We start from the raw sequence: 23,255 nt of genomic DNA on the forward strand, positions 1-23,255 counted from the left end.
TGTACCCCAGTTCTTGTATAAAATAAATAAATCTTTAAAAAAAAAAGACAAAGCTTGCAAGCTGACCAGATTTGAGGCATACAGCAAGGGAGAAAAGGTAGGGGTGTCTAAACAGGGGAGGGAAGAGCACAAGGAAATATAGTGATTGTTCACAGGTGCTATGGTGGTAGAGCTATGGGGACTACACCTGAGGGAAGAAAGCAATTACTGTACAAAAATCAACAACAATATAAGAAAATTAAAAAAAAGAAAACCAGTGTGATCTGAAAAGATACTTGGTATGATAAATCATCATGAATTTATGGACACTTACCTTGTGTCCCAACATGTTGTCCAGCCTTGAAAAGTTTCCATGTGCACTGAGTAGAATTTATACTCAGGTTTTCTGAGGTGTAATGCCCTATAAACAAGTGCCTATTGAGCCCATCTATTTTAATTCCCTTTTTAAGGCTGTGGTTACCTTGTTGATTTTCTCTCTGGTTGATCTCTCTATTGTTGTAAGCGGGGTACTAAAGTCCTCTACTACTACTGTGTTGCTATTGTTATTGTGTTGTTAATACTTGCTTTATATATCTTGTTGCGCCTTCATTTTGTGCATATATCTTGATGAGTGCTATATCTTCCTGATGTATTGTGATGCCTTTGTAAGCATCACAATTTAATTTTAGGATTGTTTCCCAATCTATTACTTTGAGCCTATGATTATCTTTGGAGATCAGATTGGTCTCCTGGAGACAACAGTACACTGGATTTTCTTTTCTCAACCAACCAGTCTTTCTGTGCATTTTGATTGTTCATCATTGGTCCATTTACATTAAAGGTGATCTTTGATATGAGGGTTTGCTACTCCATTTTGTCTTCAGTTTTCATTGTTCATATTTTTATGGATTTTCATCTCTTCAATTTACATTGGAGAACTATTTTCATCATTTCTTGTAGGGGAAGTATAGTGTTGGCAAATTTATTCAGCTTTTGTTTTCCTGAGGTCTTTATTTCCTATACTTGAGAGTGTGGCAGGCTATAGTATTTTGGGTTGGTAATTTTTATCTCTGAGTATTTTGGTCATGTTTCCATTTCTTTCTGGCTTACAGAGTCTCCTGAGAAGTGTGATGAAGACTTGATGGGAGTATCTTTATACTTTTTTTTTTTAACCTAGCCACCTTTGACATTTTTTGTCTCTAACTCTTGGTAGTCTCACTATGTGTGCATTTAACCAGGTGTTCTTTTAATTTCATGGACTTTTATATTTAGTTCCTTCCCCAGGTTTGGAATTTTCCCTCTAATATTTCTTTGAATAAACTCTTTGTCCCCCTCACCCCTCACAAAATATCTTCCCCTTCTACTATTTTAGGATGCCCATTATCCTTTTGCTGTCTTTCCTAATGGAGTCAGATATTTCTCAAAGTGCTTCTTCCTTAATTTTTCATCTTATTTCTCTCTTCTTCCACCTAGGTTCTTTGTGCATTATGATCTTCAATTTGGTTTGATTCTCCATTCTGCTTCCATAGCTTTCCCTTAAGTGCTTGATCTCATCAATTCAACTACTTACACCCTGAAATTTTTGTCATTTTAAGCTTCAATTTTTACCTTCTGTTTATTATTTCTGACTTGTTTTTCTGAATTTTGTTCTGAGTAGCTTTTCTGAGTTCTCATATCACATTGACTTGCCTGAGTATTCTTTTTGAATTTTGGTAGTTCAAGAAAAGGGTGGAGTGTTATATGCTGAATTGTATACCTGTAAAATTCCTATGTTGAGTTCTAATCCCCAATTCCTCAAAATGTGACTTTTTGGAGATAAGACCTTTAACAAGGTGATTTAATTAAAATTAGGCCATTAGTGTGGGCTCTGAAAAAATCTGACTGCTGTCTTTATAAGGACATGTATGAAGACACAGCACGAAGGCACTCATCTGCAAGGCAAGGATAGAGGTTTCAAACCCAAACCTGCTGACACTCCAGAATCACAAGAAAATACATTTTTGCTATTTAAGCCAATATGTGGTATTTTGTTATGGCAGTCTTAGCAAATGAATAGTTTGTTTCTATATTATACTCCACACAAAATCTTGATTGTTTTTCTATCAAAACAATTTATATATAATGTTGAGGTTCTCTATTCCATGAAAATTTGTTGGTTTAAATTTTTGACCACAAATTAGAACAATTCTGACAAGTTATATTTACTGAGACTGGATGTTTTATAGAATATATCAATTTCTTTAAGTTTATGCAAAAGTCTCCTGTTAAACTTTCTTCTCTTTGAATTATTTTCCTTCATGGTCATTTTATTTATGCTTTCCTGTTTTAAAAAAATAGGTTAGCTACTTTCATCTATTTCACCAATTTCTACCAAAAGCATCAGTAGGTTGTCTTATTTTTTATCTTTCCTTAATTGAACTAAAATAAGTATAGATCTCAAGTGTTCAGTAGGAGTTGACAATTGTATATATAATTATTGCCTACTTCCAAATGGAAAATGTTCACATCATTCCCAGTAAGATCTTTGTATTAGTTTGCTAATACTGCCAAAACAAAGAAACAGTCTGGTGGCTTAAACAAATTTTTCAGTTTTGAAGCCATCCAAGATTAAAATTTTGACAGGGTTATTTCTTGAGGTCTCGCTCCTTGACTTACAGATCATCATCTCCCCTCATCCCATCATATGGCCTTCCCTCTGTATATATGTATGTCCAAATATCCTCTTCTGATAAGAACATCAGTCATATTGATCCATCCTAATGACCTTGTTTTGACTTAATTACCTTTTTAAGGATACTATTTCCAAATACAGCCTTATTTTGAAGTACTGGGAGGTAGCACTTCAGTATATAAATGGGGCAGAGGGGACTACAACTTAACACCTAACAATCCCTCATGCCCCTTTCTGGTTGTTTCCCCCAAAACATTAACTTTCTGACTTGTATTGTCATAGTTTTGCCTGCTCTTGTGCTTTCAATAGAATCATATAGCATGTTATTTGCATCTGTATGGGGTTTCTTTTTCTCAATATTGTTGTGATTCATATGTATTGTCCATGTTTGTAGTTTGTTTTGCCAAGTAGTTATCCATTGCATAAATAAACCTCAACATGATTATTCATTTTCTTAATGATGGTCTTTCTAGGATTACTGTCTTACTTGGGCTCTATGAGTTAAGAGTGCTGGTAAGATTCTTGCTATAGTCTTCTAGTGAATGTTTTTATTCCTTAGGTAAATTTCTGTGAATAGATTCTGCAGGGTCACGAAGTAGGTATGTTTAGCTTTAACAGAATCTACCAAACTGTTCTCCAAAATGATTCACCGCAAGGCAAGAATTCCAGTTTCTCACATTCTCATCAGCATTTGCTGTTGTCACTATTTTTGTACTAGAGCCATACTAGTGAGTATGTAGTAGTTATCTTGAGGCAGCTAACATTCTGATGCTGCATATCTTTTCATGAGCAATTTGTGTAGTCATATATCTTCTTTTGTGAAGTATCTGTTGTTTGCTCATTTTAGTAAAGTGGATAATCCATTATCTTCTTTGATTTGTTAAAATTCTTCATATATTCTGTACATAAGTTCATTGTAAAATACACATTTGTACACAAACCAAACTGGTTTGCCTAGTCAGGTTCTTAAGGGTATCTTTTGATAAGTTTTCCCTTTCTTGTTCCTAAGAAAACTGTCTTCTCAAACATCACAAAGATAGCTTGCTAGGTTTTCACTTAGAAGTGTTATGGTTTTGGCTCTTTCTTGAAGGTATGTGATGCAGTGCTTCACAGCACTGTACGAGTGAAATATTGAGGTTCACTGTTTTCCATTCAGGTTTTTTGGTTAGAACACGATTGCTAAACTTTTCCCTTTTTTCACTGTATTTTCTTGACTCTGATTGAAAATCACTTGAATTAGTGTTTAGTCTATATTTTACGACTCTACACTGTTCCACTGGTGTATTCACCTATCCTTATGTCAACACTACATTGTCTTCTTTATTGTAACATAATCTTGCAATTAGATAGTGTTAAGTCCATCAACTTTTGCTTTGGCTATTATAGATGCCGTGAATTTCACATTTTAGAATCAGCTTGTCAGCTTCTTCAAAATACCCTGTTGGAATTGTTAGGATTTACTTTAGAGCCAGAAATCATTATGAAGATATTGTGCCTCTTGGGTATTCCAATGCATGTGATATACCTTGCCATTTACTTTAAAATTCTTCCTAGTAACTTCTGTAAATTCTAGTGTTATCAGATTTGTTGTAATGTATATGACAGTTTCATGATATTGTATGACAGTTACATGATACTGTATATGACAGTTTCATGATATTGTGATATTGTGCTTTTGTTATTTTTGTCATTTTTATTGACTTTTGACCCTGTGACCTTGCTAAATTCACTTATTAGTCCAAAATTAGTTTTGAAAATTTCAGAGTACTCGTAAAAGCACACTTTCCCTTTTTCCTAACCTATTTTCCTTGACTTAATTTTATGGACTAGGACTCCTATTGGATTGTTGAATAGGAGGAAATAGAAGAGCTATCTTTGTCTCTTTCTAATACAGGGGAATTAGTATTAAACCATTAAGTATATTAGCTGTTAGGTTTTCAAAGATGTTCTTTATCAAGTGAGAAGATCCTTTTCCATTGTTTTACTGGGATTTTTAAATCATAAAGCCCACCTGGTCATAATCTTTTTTTTTTAACATTGCTAAATTTCTACTATTTTAAGTATTTTTGTATTCATTATTCATGAAGGATATTAGTCTTTGATTTTCCTTTCTCATATTTGTCAATTTTTGTTAGTGGTTTATGTTGACCCTCCTCTAAGGCTCCCTCTGCAGGCTGTAGTGCAGGATCCTCCCTTGCTCCTTCCCAGTTTCTGGTTGTTGGCAATGTTATACTTGCAACTGCATTGCTTGCTCCAAACTATTCCTGTCTTCACAGGGCCTTCTTATAAGAACACAAGTCACTGGATTTTAGGGCTCATCCTAATCTAAGTATGACTTCACCTTATCTAACTACATCTGCAAACACTCTTTCCAAATAAGGTCATATCCTTAAGTTGTAGGTAAACATGACTTTGGGGGAATACTATTGATACTAGTATATTAGTTTTGCTAGGTTTTTATCAACTTAATCATTTCCACTCACTTTTAATTTTCATTTTCTGTTAATGTCCAACAACTTTGGGAATGTTCACTCCTTTCTTTCAAATCCTTGATTTTCATTCTTGCAATTGCCATCACGAGTTTATTGATCTCTATGTATACTCATATCACATTCTAGAATTTTGCTTTTCAGTTTGTATGTCTCTTGAAATTCTCCATCTCTTCATGAATGTTTTGTACTCTTTTCAGTAGCTCCTTTAGCATTTTTGTCATAGTTACCTACGCCTGGTAACTGCAACATCTGGACAACTGAGTTTGCTTCTATTGGCGACCTCTGGATAATTGTTTCTACTGTTTTGCATGTCTTATCTTTTTTTGCTTGGTGGATGCTGGATATATATAGAAAAGAATAGAAGGCATGAAAATGTTACTTTCAGGGAAGGCAAACCCCTTCTTCAGTCCACTCCTAGATTGCAAGGCTCAGTGCTAATCTGTAGTTGAGATGAGCTTTGTTGCTGCTTTACTTTGAGTTATGTCACCCTTCTGCTCCAAATATTTTAAGTGCACAGGAATTCCTTTCAGCAGACATTGGGATCTGAGCACTGTTAACATTCTAATAGAATCTGCTTTTCAGCCGAGCTTTGTACTGCATTCCAATAGCATATTTGCTGGTTTCTGAGGCATTCTCTCTGTTCTTTGCCATCCTTCTGTGCCTCTGCTGAACTCACACTTTCAAAATACCATGGCTTTGGGTGGTACAGTTCACAATATAAGTTGCTTATGTTGTCAAGATTCACACTAACCGTAAAGATTTTTCCTTTGTTTTAGGTCTATACCATAGCCTTACCTTTCTAATAAATCAGTACATTCTTTTTAAAATCAGCATTCTGGCTGACTAAAAAGAGGCAAAATGTACATCACAGATTTACAAGGACACTAAGAAACCATTTACTGAACTTCATTTCAGTCTGTACAAAACACTGCAAAAGAACCAAGTAAAGCTGTCTTTCTCTTTTATAAATTCATTTGAGTATTTACAACACAACACTGGTCTATATACAATACAATCTTAGTTACTGGAATGGATAAAAATGGAGTTCCTAAATAATATCTCATTTGCTTTCTAAAATATGATTAAATCGGTATGTGGTTGAGCTCTTCCTACCTTGTGTTTCTGTCATCTCCTAAAATATCCAATTGGTGAAAGTCAGGGAAACAAATTTGGAAGTAGCATTCCTGTTTTTCAAAACCTTAATAGGAAAATATCAAGTATATCCATTCCATTTATATTTCACTGGCTAAAATTCAGTCTCATCCTTATACTTAAGGCTGGGAAATGTCTTGTTGGACAAGAAGGACAGACTTTTCACTAACAGTTAAGAGAATCTCCATGTGTCAGCTTAGAACCTCTTAAAGCTTAACATTCAATACAAAATTGGTGATTGAATTAAAGAGAAATACCTTAGCTGTTTATTCAAACAACTCTATCAGATGATGAAAGGCATATTTTTGAGAGAGGGTGATTATCTTCTATTATTTCAGCCTTAAGGTGAGAGATGAATACACATTCAAAATTTCTATTTATAATCCCTTTGGAACCTATTAATATCTTTCCACCTATGTTATTTCTAAAAGTAAAGTAATAAATTCAAGTATATCTGATTTTCTTCTTGAAATATTTTCTTTAATGTATTAGCACATATTTCTAAGCTAAGTATTCTAAGTATGACACGCAAGTCCACATTCTTCTCTGTGCTGTCTTCCCTACACATTCTATAATTTTGTAAATTCTGATCCTATCAAGTTCTTTCTGCCCATACTGTGATCCTTCATAACTTGCACACAGCTTCTCTGATGTAGAGCAATCAGAAGAAGATACTGTTTTCAAGTATGGGTGCACCCATGATATTCAGAAGCACAATTTTTTTTTCTAGTGACACCAAATCTCAATTAGAGTTTATTAGAATGTTTCCCATGTTCACTATCCCTTGATACAGGTAAACAGTATTTTATCCCATTTTCTGCTTATTAGTCCAGATGTTTTCAGAAATATTATTTATAGAGTCATATCTAGCAACTTATTCATAATTGAGATCTCTGGTTCCACTATATAAACATTTTCCCTTAAATTGTTCCTTCTTACACTTTTAACTTGTGTTCTCACCATCTTTTATTCTGGCTATGGAATTATTTCTTCTAAAAGATGAAATCTTAATCTTCAGAGATTCTTTTGCAAACCAATTTTCCCCTGGGTACCTTCCAGATCTGTATTTTTCTTTTGAACTTTATTTGAGATCTGTAAAACATCCTTTATCTGCACAGAAATGGACCCAAGGAGAAGGTCTCCAATCATTTACATCACCAGATAGAAAACTGTTTTAACATGTTTATGTATCACAGTTTGTATCTATGTATCACAACTATTTTGTATCTAGTTTTTTTTTTAATTGTTAATCTTGCCCTTTTAGAATTTGGATTTTATAAGATCACATCCGATTAAAAAGATTCAATATTTGCTGAGAGAAATAGGTTTCATAATTGTAATTTGATGTAATGAAAATCTAAGACAGTTTTCACTACAGTCTGGAGTGACTTTTGTATAACATTAATCACATATCCTTTTATTTACAAACCTCTTAGTCTTAAGTACAAATACTCAGCCTTGTTTTATGTAAAACATGATTGGAGTAAATTAACCTACAGCTATTTCTCTCATTGATTAGTGATTAAAAACTCATACCCGAGATTAAGCTGCACGAAACGATTGCAAGCACATGTGACAGATGAGTTAGTGTAGTGTCTAGCCTTATGGCAGGAGTCAAATCAATACTTCAGAATCTCTTGTGCAAAGCTTAAGCAATGAAAGCGCTTATCATGAATGCACATCTGCTTCCCTTTATAAGTGGAGTCCAGAAGGAAAAAAAAATGTATAATGGTTATACAAAAGGTATTAAAATGATAGTTACTAATTCAAAACTCATTTCTAAAAGAGCAATGGAGCAATGCTGATGATTTGGGGGTCCTGGAAAATGTCTCTCATAAAAGTGCTCCAAACAAACATTCTGTATACTTTACCATGATTTACAAAATGTGGAAGACCAGGTTTTGCAGACTGGTTGGTGGACTTCTAGTTGTTTCTCTTAAGGTAGAAAAAACTTAGTGTTGTAATCCTTTGGTATTATTTCCTGGATTAAAAAAAAGTATAGGCATACATGATACATGTATTTATATGCTCCTCTTGATGACATCCTTTCCATGGCTTATTTCGCATCTGTTGAATACCAGCATTTGTGGTTGTTACTGTCAGCCTTGAATACTTGGTTGAAAATTTCAGAGCAGAGTAAGTAACTTTCATGATAGTTTCCTGAATCCCTGAGAATCATAATCATCACATATAGAGTTTATCCTTCTGTCATAAATCTCTGGAGAGCAGTCCTGTTTGTTCATTGATAACAGGGCAAGAAGCAGTGTCATAGAGCGTTAATCCACCTAAGTCTGTTTCCACTCGTATAGAAATTTTCTAGAACAAAAAAGAAAATTATACATAGAAGTTGGCTCCATAAAGACAGGTCATATCTTCAATGTCTTCTGCAGCCTACCTTCTGTGATTAGGGATGCAAATCAATTCTGAGTAACACAGATAAGACAGCTGCTCTACTGTCAGCAATATCATCCACTGTACCAGTAAAATGGGGAATCCAACTTCTCTACTCAGAAGTTTCCTGTTTTCCTTGGTTTCCATAAGGATCAGTAAAATTAAACACTAAGGATGATTTCCGCACATGGAGACTTGCTTACGGATAAGTGCTCTTTATTACTCCTCAAGGAAGTTTGACTGCATAAATCTAACTCTGTGTTTTCTTACCTGAAAATCACGGATATAAGTCAGGAAAAAACCAAAGAAAGAAAATGACATAGACCATTCTGCCGCAGTAGTGATCATGTGGAGCGCATAACCCTGAACAGCAATGGAAAAAGGATCATTCTGTAAAATTCATCCATGTGATCTATAATTTCTCTCAAATAAAACCACAATTCTATATTAATGACTTCTGATCACCAACCACTGATTTACTCAACATATCTTGATAAAGGCAGACAATAGGAACAGCCTCCTAAATGATCTAGCTCCTTAGTTTCTTTTAGAGCAAACAAGACAATTACAATCAAGAAGTTAGCCTTTCTCAAAACTTGTAAGAGTTATCAAACATCCTTAAAATACCCTTAAAAAAGTTTAAGCCAACTGCACATGGTAAACTTAATACATCTTATATTTTAGTGCACTAATATACAAATTGTAATCAGAGAATCTACTAGGTTATTCAATTCATTCATTCTCACAAACATCTACATAGGGGTGCTTCTCTAAAAATAATTTCAATTGCAACTGAGTGTTTTGTAAAAATGAATGAACTCATTTATTATCCATTTAGAATATATCCCTCTTATTTTCTCAATCAAAGATGCCATCTCCACTCTGATATCTTATTGCTGAACCCAAGCAGAGTCCATAATAATCAACTTGTATGTAACAAAAAGTGGGAGATAACATATTTTTAATTCAGAAAATATGTATTCCAATAATAAAATATCTCAGTATGGTACATTGTATACAATATCTACATAAAGAGGAGTCAATTTCTGCAAAAACTCATTGTAATTCTCCTTATATCTTGAAAATGTCCACAGATCACAAGTGACAGGATATTTCTACATAACCCCTGTCATACTTAGAAAATAATCCTAATATATCTGATTATTTGACCCAAAATTTTCATTGTTAGGATAAAATGAAATCTATTCAAAAATCAACCAAAATGCTCATCTTTAACATAAAACTAAGCTTGACAGACTTTAACTCTTACTTTGTCTTCAGGGTTCCAATGGAGTTTCTGTACTATGTCAGTGCCAAAACTGCCACTGTACAAAAGCGAGGAGCAAGTGAGCACTATAAAAAAAAGTCAGTCAAGGAAGAATCTCAGAGAAGACCTAGGAGTTTTAATTAGATTTAAACCAAAAATAATTCTGAAGATCCAAAAGGATTTCTCAGACATTTGTTGCCAAGGTCCATGCCCATTTCCTAGAGGCTTAATGTCAGATGGCAGCCCTGAAACTTAAAACGTGCGCACAGGGCCTCCCCGGTGGCGCAGCAGTTGAGCGCTGGGTTGCGAAGCTGCCCGCTGCCTTTGCGGTGCCGGTTCGATCCCCGGCTGCTCCCCGGCCACCGGAGGAGGATCCCACATGGCGTGCAGACCTCTCCTGGCGCCCGCTGCTCTCCTCAGCAGTGTACCGAAGAACACTGCCTGCTCTGCTCCCTGCTCTGACTCTGGTGAATTCTCTCACCCTCCCGTGCTTCTGACTGTACCCAGTGCATGTATAAACAAAAAAAAAAAAACAAAACAAATAAATAAAATAAAAAAAAATATAAATAAAAAAAAAAAAATAAAACGTGCGCACAGAATTACTACGGACTGTTTTGCATAGTCAATCCCTCTTTGCTCAGTAAATTAGCAGTTCTAGCATAAGCTTCTGCTACAGAATAGTTCTTAAGGAGGGTTTAACTCATCTTTCATTTTCTTGTAATGGGTATAATCAGGCTAAACATTATCTTTATTCTTAGCTCAGTTATTATAAGGGTCTATGTAAAAATCTGAATTTCATGTTTCAAATCCTTTAATTTGGGGTTACTAATTCAAAAGTCTCAGCCACAATATGGCAAGCAATTTGACTACTGTGTATCAACAGTGTTCACTTAAATTTTGTGATTCAATTCCTTTCCAAGTATAGCCACATTTTACAACAAAGGATACTGGTAAATGCACTTACTCCACACCAGACACACATCAGCAGCCTGACCCAGAAAACTTGTTTGCTGTGAATTTTGGGCTGCATTTGATAGGAAAGGACGGTCTGAACAAACATATAGAAGGAGCCCATCCCAAAGGTGAGCACACTTCCACACACGTGTACAACAAAAATGGTGGTTTTCTGAGGAGTAGAAAGAAGAAATTAGTAAATAACAGCCACTCAAAACACATTGCCAACACAGTATTTAACAGCACAAACCAGAGATTTTAAATAGGACATTCACTAGTAGAAGAGCTCTGAGGGTCTAACAGATCCTTCTTGAGTTCTCTTCTCTCTGACTGTCCTGAGCATTACTGTAAAATTAAATGATCTCACAGGTCACTACGGAAACTATGATAGTAATTAACTTACTCATCTAATATTTTTATTTATTAAGGAACGTCTTGTGTGTCAGACACTGTTCTAAGTGAACAAAATCATTTTATGACCACCAGGCATGTTTTTCAATGCAAATAACCATAGTAACAGCAAGGGAATATTTTTTTCCATCCTGTTTAGTCCTCTTGTCTTTCTCAATAAGTTTCTAAAAATTTAATGAGACACGTTCATGCTAAGTACTATGTCAGCTGCTAGAGATAACAATTATGAACAGCACCACTGTTCTTATAATTAATGAGAAGTATATCAAGTAAAATTTTTAAATAAACATAATAAACCACAGATATAAAATTATAGTCAGTGCTATGAAGAATTAGTTTTACAGAGGCTTGGATAACACAAAGAAAGAAAACTGAAATAATGAATGAATGAATGAATGAATGAGCTTTCATTCTAATTCACCTTCCCCACAGGAATTCTCGCCTTGTAACTGTGAATCAAATTACTTTTTCTCAAAGGAACTCTCCTGCACTGCTGGTGGGAGTGCAAACTGGTCCAACCACTATGGAGAGCTGTGTGGAGATTTCTGCACCTACTGAACATAGAGCTTCCATAGGATCCAGCAATTCCACTCCTAGGTATTTACCCAAAAGACACAGAAACATCAATTCCAAAGAGCACCTGCACCCCTATGTTTATAGCAGCACTGTTTACAATAGCTAAGCTTTGGAAACAGCCCAAATGCCCAAAAATAGATGACTGGATCAAGAAGATGTGGTACATATACACCATGGAATATTACTCAGCATTCAAAAAAGATAAACACATGCAATTTGCTGCAACATGGATGGCGCTGGAAGGGATCATGCTCAGCGAAATAAGCCAGAAAGAAAAAGTAAAATACTGGATGGTCTCACTCATAGCAGGAATCTAGAAAACTTAAATAAGAGACCAGGAAAAAGAATAACTATAAGAAAGTAAAAATCAAAATAGACAAACAACTATGAACCAGAGACACTCTATGGGGGGTGGGGGGCGGGGAAAGGAGGGATTGGGGTCAAAATAAGGGGATTGCAATTGTATGGGAAATATAAAAATAAAATTAAAAAAAAAATAAAATGCATTTGAGAAAAAAAAAAAATTACTTTTTCTCTGTGGATTCTGAGCTCTAAGAAATGACACCTGAAAGTGTAGTCTTTCTCTCTCTGGATAACATAGTCTTGGACCTTGGGCAAACCGAGAGCTTTCCCTGAAAAAGTAGTCTGCTCTGAGACCTTAAAGATGCCTAAACCAATGAGGCTTGGACCTGTAGACAGTCAACAGAATGTGAGATGGAGTTAAATAAAGGAACAAAGAAATGTACAACAGACACATTAGCCAAAAGAATGATGTAGAACAAGGCAGGAGAGCTAGACAGGTGCCAGATTACATAAGATGTTTGAGTTAATTGAGCATCTTGGCAGTTTATCAAATTACTCTTTCTCTCTTGATTAGATCACTATTCAAACAATTTTGGACCAGCAGAGCTTTACAAAGGGGTACAGTGGAATGTCTATTTCCAAAAGATAATTTTGGCTGCAATGTTAAATTAAATTAAAAGGATAAATTAAATTAAAAGGATACAAGAATAAATTCAGAGGAACCACTAAGGAGACTGGCAGTCATTCATCTGAAAGATGAAATCTAAATTGGAAAGGAAGGAAGAAGTAGGGAGAGAAGTGAAGGTAGAAATGGAGGAGCACCTGCTTTCAAGAAATATTGAAGAGGTGAAACCATCAAGTTCCTACTTTAAAATACAGTGCTAGCCTCTCTTCCACATCCAGCTACATAGCTGGAAACCACTGATAGGCCTAGTGTGCAAACCTTTTCCCTATACGAATCAAGTACCTGTAATTCTATGTGAATCAACTACAGTCTGTCTCTGTAATGGAGAGGAAGGAAAAAGAGAAGGCAATGCACTCTCCACTTCAAAGAACAGTAAAAGCTTACTTTCACTGGAAATGCTTGCTATGTGGGTAATGTTATCAGATCTGGCTATAAACAGCAATGCAGCCGGCAGGGAAAGATGTAGAGACATTCAACAGGTCCAAGACTATGTGATCCAGAGAGAGAAAGACTACACTTTCAGGGTCATTTCTTAGAGTTCAGAATCCACAGAGAAAAAGTAATTTGATTCACAGTTATAAGGCGAGAATTCCTGTGGGGAAGGTGAATTAGAATGAAAGCTGATTCATTAGATATAAACTGTCTTAGCAGGTAAAAAAGAAAAAGGTAAACAGGCAGCTTGCATAGATGTTATCAAGAATTGTTGCTAGAATTTACTGTGTGTGTAAACACTATGTTACTTCAGGGAGTTTGCGGCAGTCACTTTGCGATTCATTTCTGTCCAACAGTGCTGAGAGATGCTGTTAAATTGGTCAATCGATCTAGGGAAAACTGGAGCAAAGAATCACTTTCCATAAATTAAAAATTCAAAACAAGATTTTTTTTTTTAGAGAAAGAAATTCAGTTGTTTTTTTTTTTCTTCCTTTTTTTAAAGATTTATTTATTTATACAAGCACTGGGTACAGTCAGAAGCGCGGGAGGGTGAGAGAATTCACCAGAGCCAGAGAGGGGAAAAGAACAGGCAGACTGACGAAATACACTGCTGAGGGGAGCAGCGGGCGCAGCAGGAGAGGTCTGCGCGCCACGTGGGACCCTCGCCGGCAGCCGGGAATTGAACCGGTGCTGCAGAGGCTGCAGAGCCTTGCAGCCCAGCGCTCAACCAATGTGCCACCATGGGAGGCCCCAAAACAAGATATTTTTAACTGAGCTATAGAAGATGTCTAGGGAAGGCAGGGCCCTACTTGTGGCAAAGACAGCTAGCAAGCTTTCCACCAAAAATTTTACATTTTTTCCCATAGTATAGAACTGTCCTGGGAACTGGTACCCAGAAAGACTATCCCCTGGTCCCAACATCTAGAAATGGATGCCAGTGGGATGTGACTCACAGCCAGGTGAAGGCTTTTAAGGACCATGTTCTTTGACTGTTTCAGCCGGTGGCGATACAGCAGACAACAGGACTTGGGAACATCAGAGCCCCCATATGGATTGCACCCACGTCTCCAGTCACTGTGGGAGGTAAGCTGGTTACCAATCAAAACACCTGCTCCTGAAGCATGTATGTAAAAAGTAAACTTGCGGTGTGTGTGTGTGTGTGTGTGTGTGTGTGTGTGTGTGTGTGTGTGTGTGTGTCTGTCTGGTTTGTCTCTCTCTCTCTCTCTCTCTATATATATATATGAGTTAATATTTGCATGTCAAAATAGTTATCAGATGTCTAAGTAAGTTGTCAAATGCCTACACTGAAACTTTAGAGAGCCTGCAGAGAGATTAATGAGAAAAGTACCACATGCCTAGGATACAGCCAATATTACCAAACACTCATCTGAAACAATGTTACCAGAAACGAATGTAGAGTTTGCAAATATTTAGTGAAGAGAAATCACTACTTTAATATGAAGAATTCCCTGAGAAAAAAGCTGCAAGGGTTACTGGTTTCCCTTAACTCTCTCATATGAGGAAGGGTCTGGCACCTCGGAATGCAGACAATCAATGTCAACATCTAAACGAGAATATAAAACAGGCAAATGTGTGTAAATTGTTGGGCATATTAAAAATAAGTTTCAATCTGTACTTCTGTCACACTATGTATAACAAATCTCTCTGGGGCCTCTCCTGGTGGTGCAGGCAGTTAAGCGCAGTGCTGGGAAGCTGTCCGCAGCCTCTGCAGCGTTGGTTCAATTCCAGCTGGCCGGCAAGGGACCCACGTGCCACGGCAGACCTCTTCTGTCTTGCCCACTGTCCCCCTCAGCAGTGTATTCCGTCAGTCTGCCTGTTCTGTTCCCCACTCTGTCTCTGGTGAATCCTCTCACCCTCCCACACATCTGGCCTATACCCCGGGTCTTGTATAAATAAATAAATCTTAAAAAAAAAAAAAATTCTCTCTGGTCTTAGAGTAATCTCCAACTAAGAATCTAGTAATTGTCCTGTGAATCCTAAAAAATGTCAGAATTATTTGTATTTGTTAAAGAGATTATTGAGAAATAGTTATTCTGATTGTGAATGTAGCTGTTTCTACAAAGAACAAAACATTTTAAAAGGCAGTGGCTTCAACCTTGTTAAAGTAAAAGAAAATAACATGCCACTGAACGATTCAGGTTTCCTTTTTTAATGTGCACATATATGTTCCTCAGAAAATACCTGCGCTGACCTAAAACACAGACCTGAAAGTTGGCCACCAGACAGAGTCCTAGACAGCTCAGCCATCCGATCACAAGGCCAGCCTTGTTTAGTTTGATGATCCGACTCTCTTCAGGACTCAGAGCTTGAACTTGCTTATAGCGAACATAAATGGTAGCGATGCCTGGGAAGAGATCATTGAGAAGCAACGATGCAATAAATAACAAAGAAAGTGGACAAGGAAGATTTCACAAAGGTCACTGATACCAAGACACACAGATTTCCATTTTAATATTAACCTGAGACAGAACAAAACAAAAAAAGCTATAGATTTTAAAGAACTTCAAGACTGCCTTATGGAGCTACTGACATTTTTGTGTGATTACTTGAGTCATTTGCCTTCCGTGGACCTCCATCTTTACAAATACTTAGGTCAAAACATAACAGATAAATTTCATGTTTTCTGAAAATCACTAATGATGGTGTTAATATTAAACTGAAAAAATTCTACATGATTAGCATCAAAGTTTAAAATAATTATTTCTAGTACAGGAGTAAGATGGGCATACACAAAAAAATGTCAAAGATTCCCTATCTCACTCTTGTATCATTTTATTTCAAATTACAACAATGTGGCCCAATCAGATATGGCAGTCAATGATACAGACAAGAGACCCACTTTACCATCCATATTAGTCAAGAAAGGACCAATTCCCATCACAAAAACATTGTCAAAGAATGCAGAAATGTAAAAAAAACATAATAGAAATCTGCTTTTGTAGACATATCTTCCAAAGAGTTGTTCATAAGATGAGCTTCTACACTGAGTCATTTTCCTGACTTCATTTCTTTTTCCTGTTCAGCCATTTCATATAGGAGAAGGACACAAATAAATCCCCCCTCTTCAGATCATGGCAATTTTAATCTATCCCACAAGCATAGCCACTAAAATCTATGAATAAGAGAAAATGTGGTAGTCAAATGGGAAACTGACCTCAATTTGATACCCCACCAAATGATACTTATGATACAGAAGATTGCAAATGGTTAAACAATAACAACTGATGGAAAAGTATTATTTTAGTAAACTATTAATAAAAACTTAGCTCAAAATATAAATAAGGAGCAGGAATGTAAAAATTTGGCATTACTTTGGCATTAGAATACTGCTCAAAAATCAAACTCCTGGTTTCACTGCTATTCTCAAGCTTCCAAATTGTTTATCCTAAAGGGATTTAGTTGGGATTAGTTGTGGTCAAGATGTCTACAGCTCTTTGTCCTTGACTGGATGCTTATGGAATCCACTTTGGGCCTTGAGGAATACTTGGCTGTACTTTACAGTTTCTATCTGGATGAGTCAAATAGGTCTGTAGATATTTTAAGGTTATTTCCATAATTTAGCATTTCTAGAAATTGGTGTTTTTTAAAGGAGTATATTTGCAATAAGCAATTTAGTGATAACATTCCCTCATGCAGAACTAGGAGGTAAAAGCAGCAACATAACAGGGTTTTTTAAAGGAAAGGTCATTTAGCTATCAATTTTGATGGTTAAAACTCCATTACTTACATAAAACTGCAGCAACATTTAACATTGCCCCAAACAAGCATTTTTCTGGAGCCACTGTACCAGTGTCACTGAAAGAAAAGAAGAAGGTATGTGGTTTGTCACACCAGGTATACAAGTGTATTTCTTATGGAGAATAGAAATAATGGGTTACTTCAAATCCTCTATCTTTTCATAAGCCTATGAAACCAACCCATATATACACACACACACACACACACACACACACACATATATATATATATACTTATTTTCTTTTTATAGATTTATTTATGCATCCAAGAACTAGGGTATAGGCCAGAGGTGTAGGGAGGTGAGAGGATTCACCAGAGACAGAGTGGGTAACAGAACAGGTGTATCTACTGAAATACACTGCTGAGGGGAACAGTGAGTGATACAGGAGAGGTCTGCTGTGCCGTGTGGGTTAGCTCCTGACCGGGGATTGAACTCATGCTGCAGTGGCACAGACAGCTTCATTGTGCTGAGACTTAATGCCTTACGACTTCAGGGAGGCCCAACCCTTAATTTTATAAGAAAACAACAACTGGCACAATATTAACCTCATTCATTTTTTTCTCGCATCATTAAAATTTTTTTTTTTACCTGATAGAAATCAATATAAATTGGTTTTTAAAACAGAAGCTATCCCAACATAGTAAGTCTCAGTTACTGTCTAATCTGTCAGGCAGACATGTTCATCTGTTTCACCTGAATATTCCCTAAATAATCACAGGTCCTTGTACAACCAGTCTTTTGGCATCTGTTGTTGACTCTGCCTGTAATTCAATTAACACCTAATCATTTCCTGATTAATTAAGAAATATTTACCAAGCACTTCTACATGCCAGACCCTATTTTAAGGACATGAATACAGTGTGGTGAGTGAGACAAGTCCTTGCCCTCCTGGAACTTCCATTCAAGACCTGTTTTAAGACCCCGCCTCTCCACAGTCCTGGCCACCCCCTCAGCAGAGCGCTGACTCACAGCATCCTGTCCCAGCTCCTGCAGGAATCACTCACTGGCCTGTACTGCAATTACCTGCTTACACGGCTCTTTCAGTCCACTGTGGATGAGAGAGATCCCAGATTCAGGCCAGTAATTGCTAACTAGAATCGTGAGTGGATTCTCTTATCTCCCTAAGAATGTTTCCTCATCTGCAAAATGAAGCTGTTCCTTCTCTTCCAGTCTCACTGGATCAATGTGATGAAATAAAACATGTGATGATGCGTGTGAAGTAACTACCATGGGCGACACCCAGTAAGTGCTCGTTCCTTTCCCTCCCCTCAAACTACTATGAAAATTAAAATGACAAAGTTTTTTGACCTGCAACTGAAGTACCATAAGAAGGAGATAATAAGGATCTCAACTAAGCTAACATAATGAGAATAAAGAGTGGCATGTCTGGTGAGGAATCCCTGGGTGTGGTGAATATTTGGAGTAGGAGGTCTCAGAAAAGTTTCAGAAAAAACAGGCACTGTAAGGTTGCTCCTTCTGATTCTAAAATGTATCTTCAGATATGAAAGATTTTGTTACTCATATCATCTTCAGGAAGTAGGCTTACTGGGTTTTGTTGTTGTGCCTGCTACCTTTGAAGTTTTCTACAACGCCTGTGTATTATTCTCATAGTTAGATAAAAAAAAAAAATTCACCATTTCAATAGATGTAATCCAAAAGATGCTTCAGTTTTGGATTACCCTGTAAGTCAACGAAAGCACGTGCTTTCACGATAGCTGGCTCAGTGTGCGCCTTCCTCTGCTTTGGAACAGAAGGACAGCACTGGCCATTCCCACCACCTCATCAGCACAGCGCTTCAACCCAGGGGTCATCACACTGTATTTATCCCACTATAAAAAAGGTCTGATCATCCAACTTCAAAACAGATGCAATCAGGGCCTCCCTGGTGGTGCAGCGGTTGAGCCCTGGGTTGCGAAGCTGCCCGCAGCCTTTGCAGCTCCAGTTCGATCCCCGGCTGCTTCCCGGACACCGGAAGAGGGTCCCGCATGGCGCGCAGACCTCTCCTGCCGCCCGCTGCTCCCCTCAGCAGTGTGTACTTCAGTCCTTCTGCCTGCTCTGCTCCCTGCTCTGGCTCTGGTGAATTCTCTCACCCTCCCGTGCTTCTGACAGTACCCAGTGCTTGTATAAATAAATAAATAAATCTTTAAAAATAAAAAAAAAAAAAAACAGATGCAATCATATTTTATTCTAGCTATTTCATATAAATTTAAAATTTTTGATGTCCTTATCAAGTATTCTCATACCCCAGGGGCTACTCTCACACACCCGATTTCGGTACCCACTACAGAACCAACTAAGAGGACACCTGAAACATAACTGCAGAGGAATTGTCTTTGAAGTGAAATTTACATCTGGCTAAGTCCTCTGGGTGGTAACAATTAAACCTTTTAGAAAGGGCCTATGAGCTAAGAGGAAGCTTGCAAAATACCTTGTTTTAACCATTTTTCCAGATGAAGGAAATAATCCTCAGAAAAGGGTGAGAAAAAAATAGTACCATTGAGTTGAAATATATTAGAGTGTTAGAGAAAGATCCCAGAATAATACTAAGCTTATTAGCAGGAATGTAAGGCAGAGGACAGGGACAGAAGCAGAAGTATCTAGGGCATGACCAGAAAATCACATGCAGAACCATCAGAATAATGAAACTCTGAATAAGAACTCAATGGCCTCTTAAATTATTAAAAACTCTTCAAAATGAAAGCCCAGAAGTTCTCAGGAAGGGAAATAAAAAAGCTAAAGCACCCTTGTGAATCATATAGGCAGCCTCTTGGCGCTACTAAAGAATGAAGTGGTTCCTTGAGCTACATGTTTGCTCACCACAGCTCTGAACGGTGGGACTAGTCATTAAGTTATTCCTAGAATTGACACCTTAAATTCTAAAATATCTTTGAGTTTTGTAAGTCTTGCTAAAATGTACCCAATTTGTTTATATTCTTTGTATCATGCCACACCAGGTGGTGACAAATGGAGAGTGTAGTACTCTGAACTTAACATCTTAAAAAGATAAATTTAACTTCCTACTTTATCATCGTTTAAAGTTTACTATTTTCTGTGTTGGAAAGGTCATTTTTCAGAAGGTAAGCAAGCAAATAAATGAGACAACTACCACAATTTAAAAAAAAAAAAAGAAGTATGACATCTCCACGGCGAGATGTTTCAAAGGCATCATATAAAAGCTGAACTTTTTAAAAACTTGATCATATCCAGTGTGGAACAGACAGATTTAGGTTAGAACACTGGTAATTGCTAAATAATATTTAATACTGTTATTTCAATAATTATTTTTTCTTTACTCCCTCCTTATGTAATTCTTTTAACTTCTTTATATAAAAGTTGAAAACTTAAAAGCTGCAGAAATAGTCATGATTAGAATTTTTTTCATACTCTCTGTGTACCCACAAATTGATACACTACCGTTAGAGTATTATACAGGGAGAGCTGACAGAGTCAAAAACAAAAATTGCTGATGCACTATACCCATCTGTCCATCCCGCCCTCTAGGAATTTCCCTCATCTTTACACGTGTGTAAAGTCATACATTACAGGGTCATCCTTCAGCAATGGAAAGAAGAAAGGAAACAAGCAATTTGTTTAGCAACAAGCTTTATCACTTTTTATAAACGAAGCAGACAAAATCAAAATTTCCCAAAAAAAACTTCAAAAGCGAGATGCAAGGAAGGAAGGAGGGAAAGAAAAGGAAGAGAGTTTTGTATAAACAGGATGACAAACCAAACCAAATGCTGGAAGGAAATGAACTAAACCATGAGTCACCCCCAGGAGAGGGGTCAGGAACTGAGGGGGACTGGAAAAGACTTTCACTTTTTATTTTTGTAATACTTTAGTGGTGTTTAAAATCTGTTATAAGCACACACTGCCTTTATAACTTTTTTTAAAGAGAGGATTATAGATAGAGAACATGCAATGGAGTAGCTGTGCTTTGCATTATTAGTAATTTTGAAATCTCAAAAATATAACCAATCAATTTTGATACTTAACGGGTAGGAAAATCTAGACAACATGTCGTAAAGGGTAAGAACATGGCCTTTAGAGTGAAACTAAATGACCAAATGGAATCCTGGATCCATCACTTACTGTGCTGCTATTGAAAAAATAGTTCAATCTCTCGATCTCATTTCTACTTCAAAGGATGATTTTAAGAATTCAATTATTTAAGAACTGTGGAATGCTTAGAACACAACCTCGTACACAGTAAGCAGATCAGTAAGATTGTCATTACCTTTTAATATCATAATTGTTGTTTGCAGCAGCTTTGAATTTTAAGGAGAGAATAATTTCAATGCTGTGTTCTGAGACCTCAAATACTGATTTGGAAGACAAGGCACTGAAGTGTCATAGTTCACTCATCAGTTCAGTACTGAATCATACCCCCTCCTCCACATTACTCTCTCACATAGAAAGAGCTCCACACAACTTCCTTTTAATGTTTCTTTTATGCATATAATGCCGAGGATAAAATATGAACTAAAGATATGAACATTAGATGTTGGCTTCCATGTTAAAATATAAATGAGACATAAAGATTGTCCTATAAAAAGTAGACATTTCACTGACCTGATATAAGGCAAAGCGGGATCAACGTGGTGGAGGATGACAGCAGTGATGTAAGAAAATATGAAAGCGGCAGCTGTCCAAATGACAAGGGCTGAAGGGAGAAAACTGAGGCCTTGCTGAAACCACCACATCTCAAACAGGTCTTCTCACGCATAAAAAGACAAGTTAGAAACATTTATTCATAAGAGCTCATCTATTCTACTTTAGCTATCCTCTCCCACAACCTTCTACTGATCACCCTGAGCTTCTGAAATCATCCCCCACACAGCATGGACTAACTGCTCCCCTTTTCTTTCTCAGTAAGCGGAACCAAGACTCACTCACTTGCCATACCCAGAACTTTTCTTCCCCATCTTTCCACACATTATCAAGTACCCAGTACTGTTTATTCCACCTCCTAAAACTTCATTCACATCTACCCATCTCTCCGTCTTCACTGCACCACCCTATCGGAACCACCATCATCTCATGGCCACACTATAATTGTAACCTTCCAAACGGTCTTCCTCTCGTCTGGACCACAACCAATCTAGACGCCACCCTAAAAGCAGAGTGATGCTTCTAATTCTAAAATAACAATCTGACCACTGGTATCTACGAAGACGCCCCTATACCCTTACAAATTGTCTTTCCATCTTCTTATGGTTATAAGGTCCTTGTGTTGTCTGATCTCTGCTGACCTCTGTATGTTCATCCCTGGCCACTCTGTTTCTAATTCTTGGCTCTAGTTATCACCATCTTCATCATCATAAAAACAAACACAGTGTTTGTATCCTGTCAACAATGTTACTAAACACCTTAAGTACATAATTTCATTTACTCCTCTTAAGAGAATTATAGAGGTTGAAAAAACTGCCCAAGGTCATAGGGTTGGAACTTGAAGAGAGGATTCAAACTCAGCAGTTCCACTCTAACCAAATCACTGGCATGCTGCCTTGCCCACTTTACCCTTCAGGCACACCGTTCTGTGCAAGGGCTAGACTATAGCCAACACCCTGGCTGCCCCACCACCACTAGCCAGCTCCCCATATTTGCGAGCCCTGACTCTACTGGTTTCAGCGGAGTGTCCAGCTTTGTGGCCCGTACTTCCCCAGCCAGGATGCTCATCACACTTAACAGTTACTTACTTGTTCAGTTTTACTTCCTTATTGGACTTGTAGTTCTGTGAAGCAGGAACCAACTGTTTTGTTCACCATTACATTTCTAGCTCCTACATGAGGGGTCAAAGAAAAAGAGAGCCTAAATACACACGTATACCTCACACCTCAGTACTCTGTTCCTTCACGTTCAGACTGAGGACACTGGTAAGCGATAATGAGTCACAATAATTTAATAAAAATACAAATTAGAAAACATTTGTCCATCTTCACGCATTTAATTTTTAAGGATAGAGAAATACTTTCAAATTACAAGAAATCTGCTATGCATGTTAAAATCATAGTTGGTGGACACATCCTCTCATAGGATGGACCGATGTATTTCCCAATAACTTTATAAAAATCCCCAACTCTTACCTCTACAACCCTCCAATGGACTCAGCTTCCTCAGCTCAGACTGATCTTCCAAATGAAATCTCAGCAATTTGACTTGTACATGTCATTAACTCTCAT

General features: G+C 37.0%; 1 protein-coding gene across 1 annotated transcript; it reads right to left on the reverse strand.

Moving 5' to 3' along the window:
- Window positions 1-8,502: 8,502 nt before the first annotated feature.
- DRAM2 (DNA damage regulated autophagy modulator 2) lies at window positions 8,503-21,776 on the reverse strand (the record flags this gene model as incomplete). The annotated part of the gene is made up of 7 exons (XM_084243979.1): window positions 8,503-8,610; window positions 8,956-9,048; window positions 9,956-10,038; window positions 10,901-11,078; window positions 15,539-15,678; window positions 17,062-17,129; window positions 21,646-21,776. 7 exons carry the CDS (start codon window positions 21,774-21,776, stop codon window positions 8,503-8,505), a joined length of 801 nt encoding a protein of 266 aa, XP_084100105.1.
- Between the last annotated feature and the right edge of the window lie 1,479 nt (window positions 21,777-23,255).

The sequence above is a fragment of the Talpa europaea genome (genome assembly GCF_964194135.1).
Source record: "Talpa europaea genome assembly, chromosome: 9".
Classification (NCBI taxonomy): Eukaryota; Metazoa; Chordata; class Mammalia; order Eulipotyphla; family Talpidae; genus Talpa; species Talpa europaea.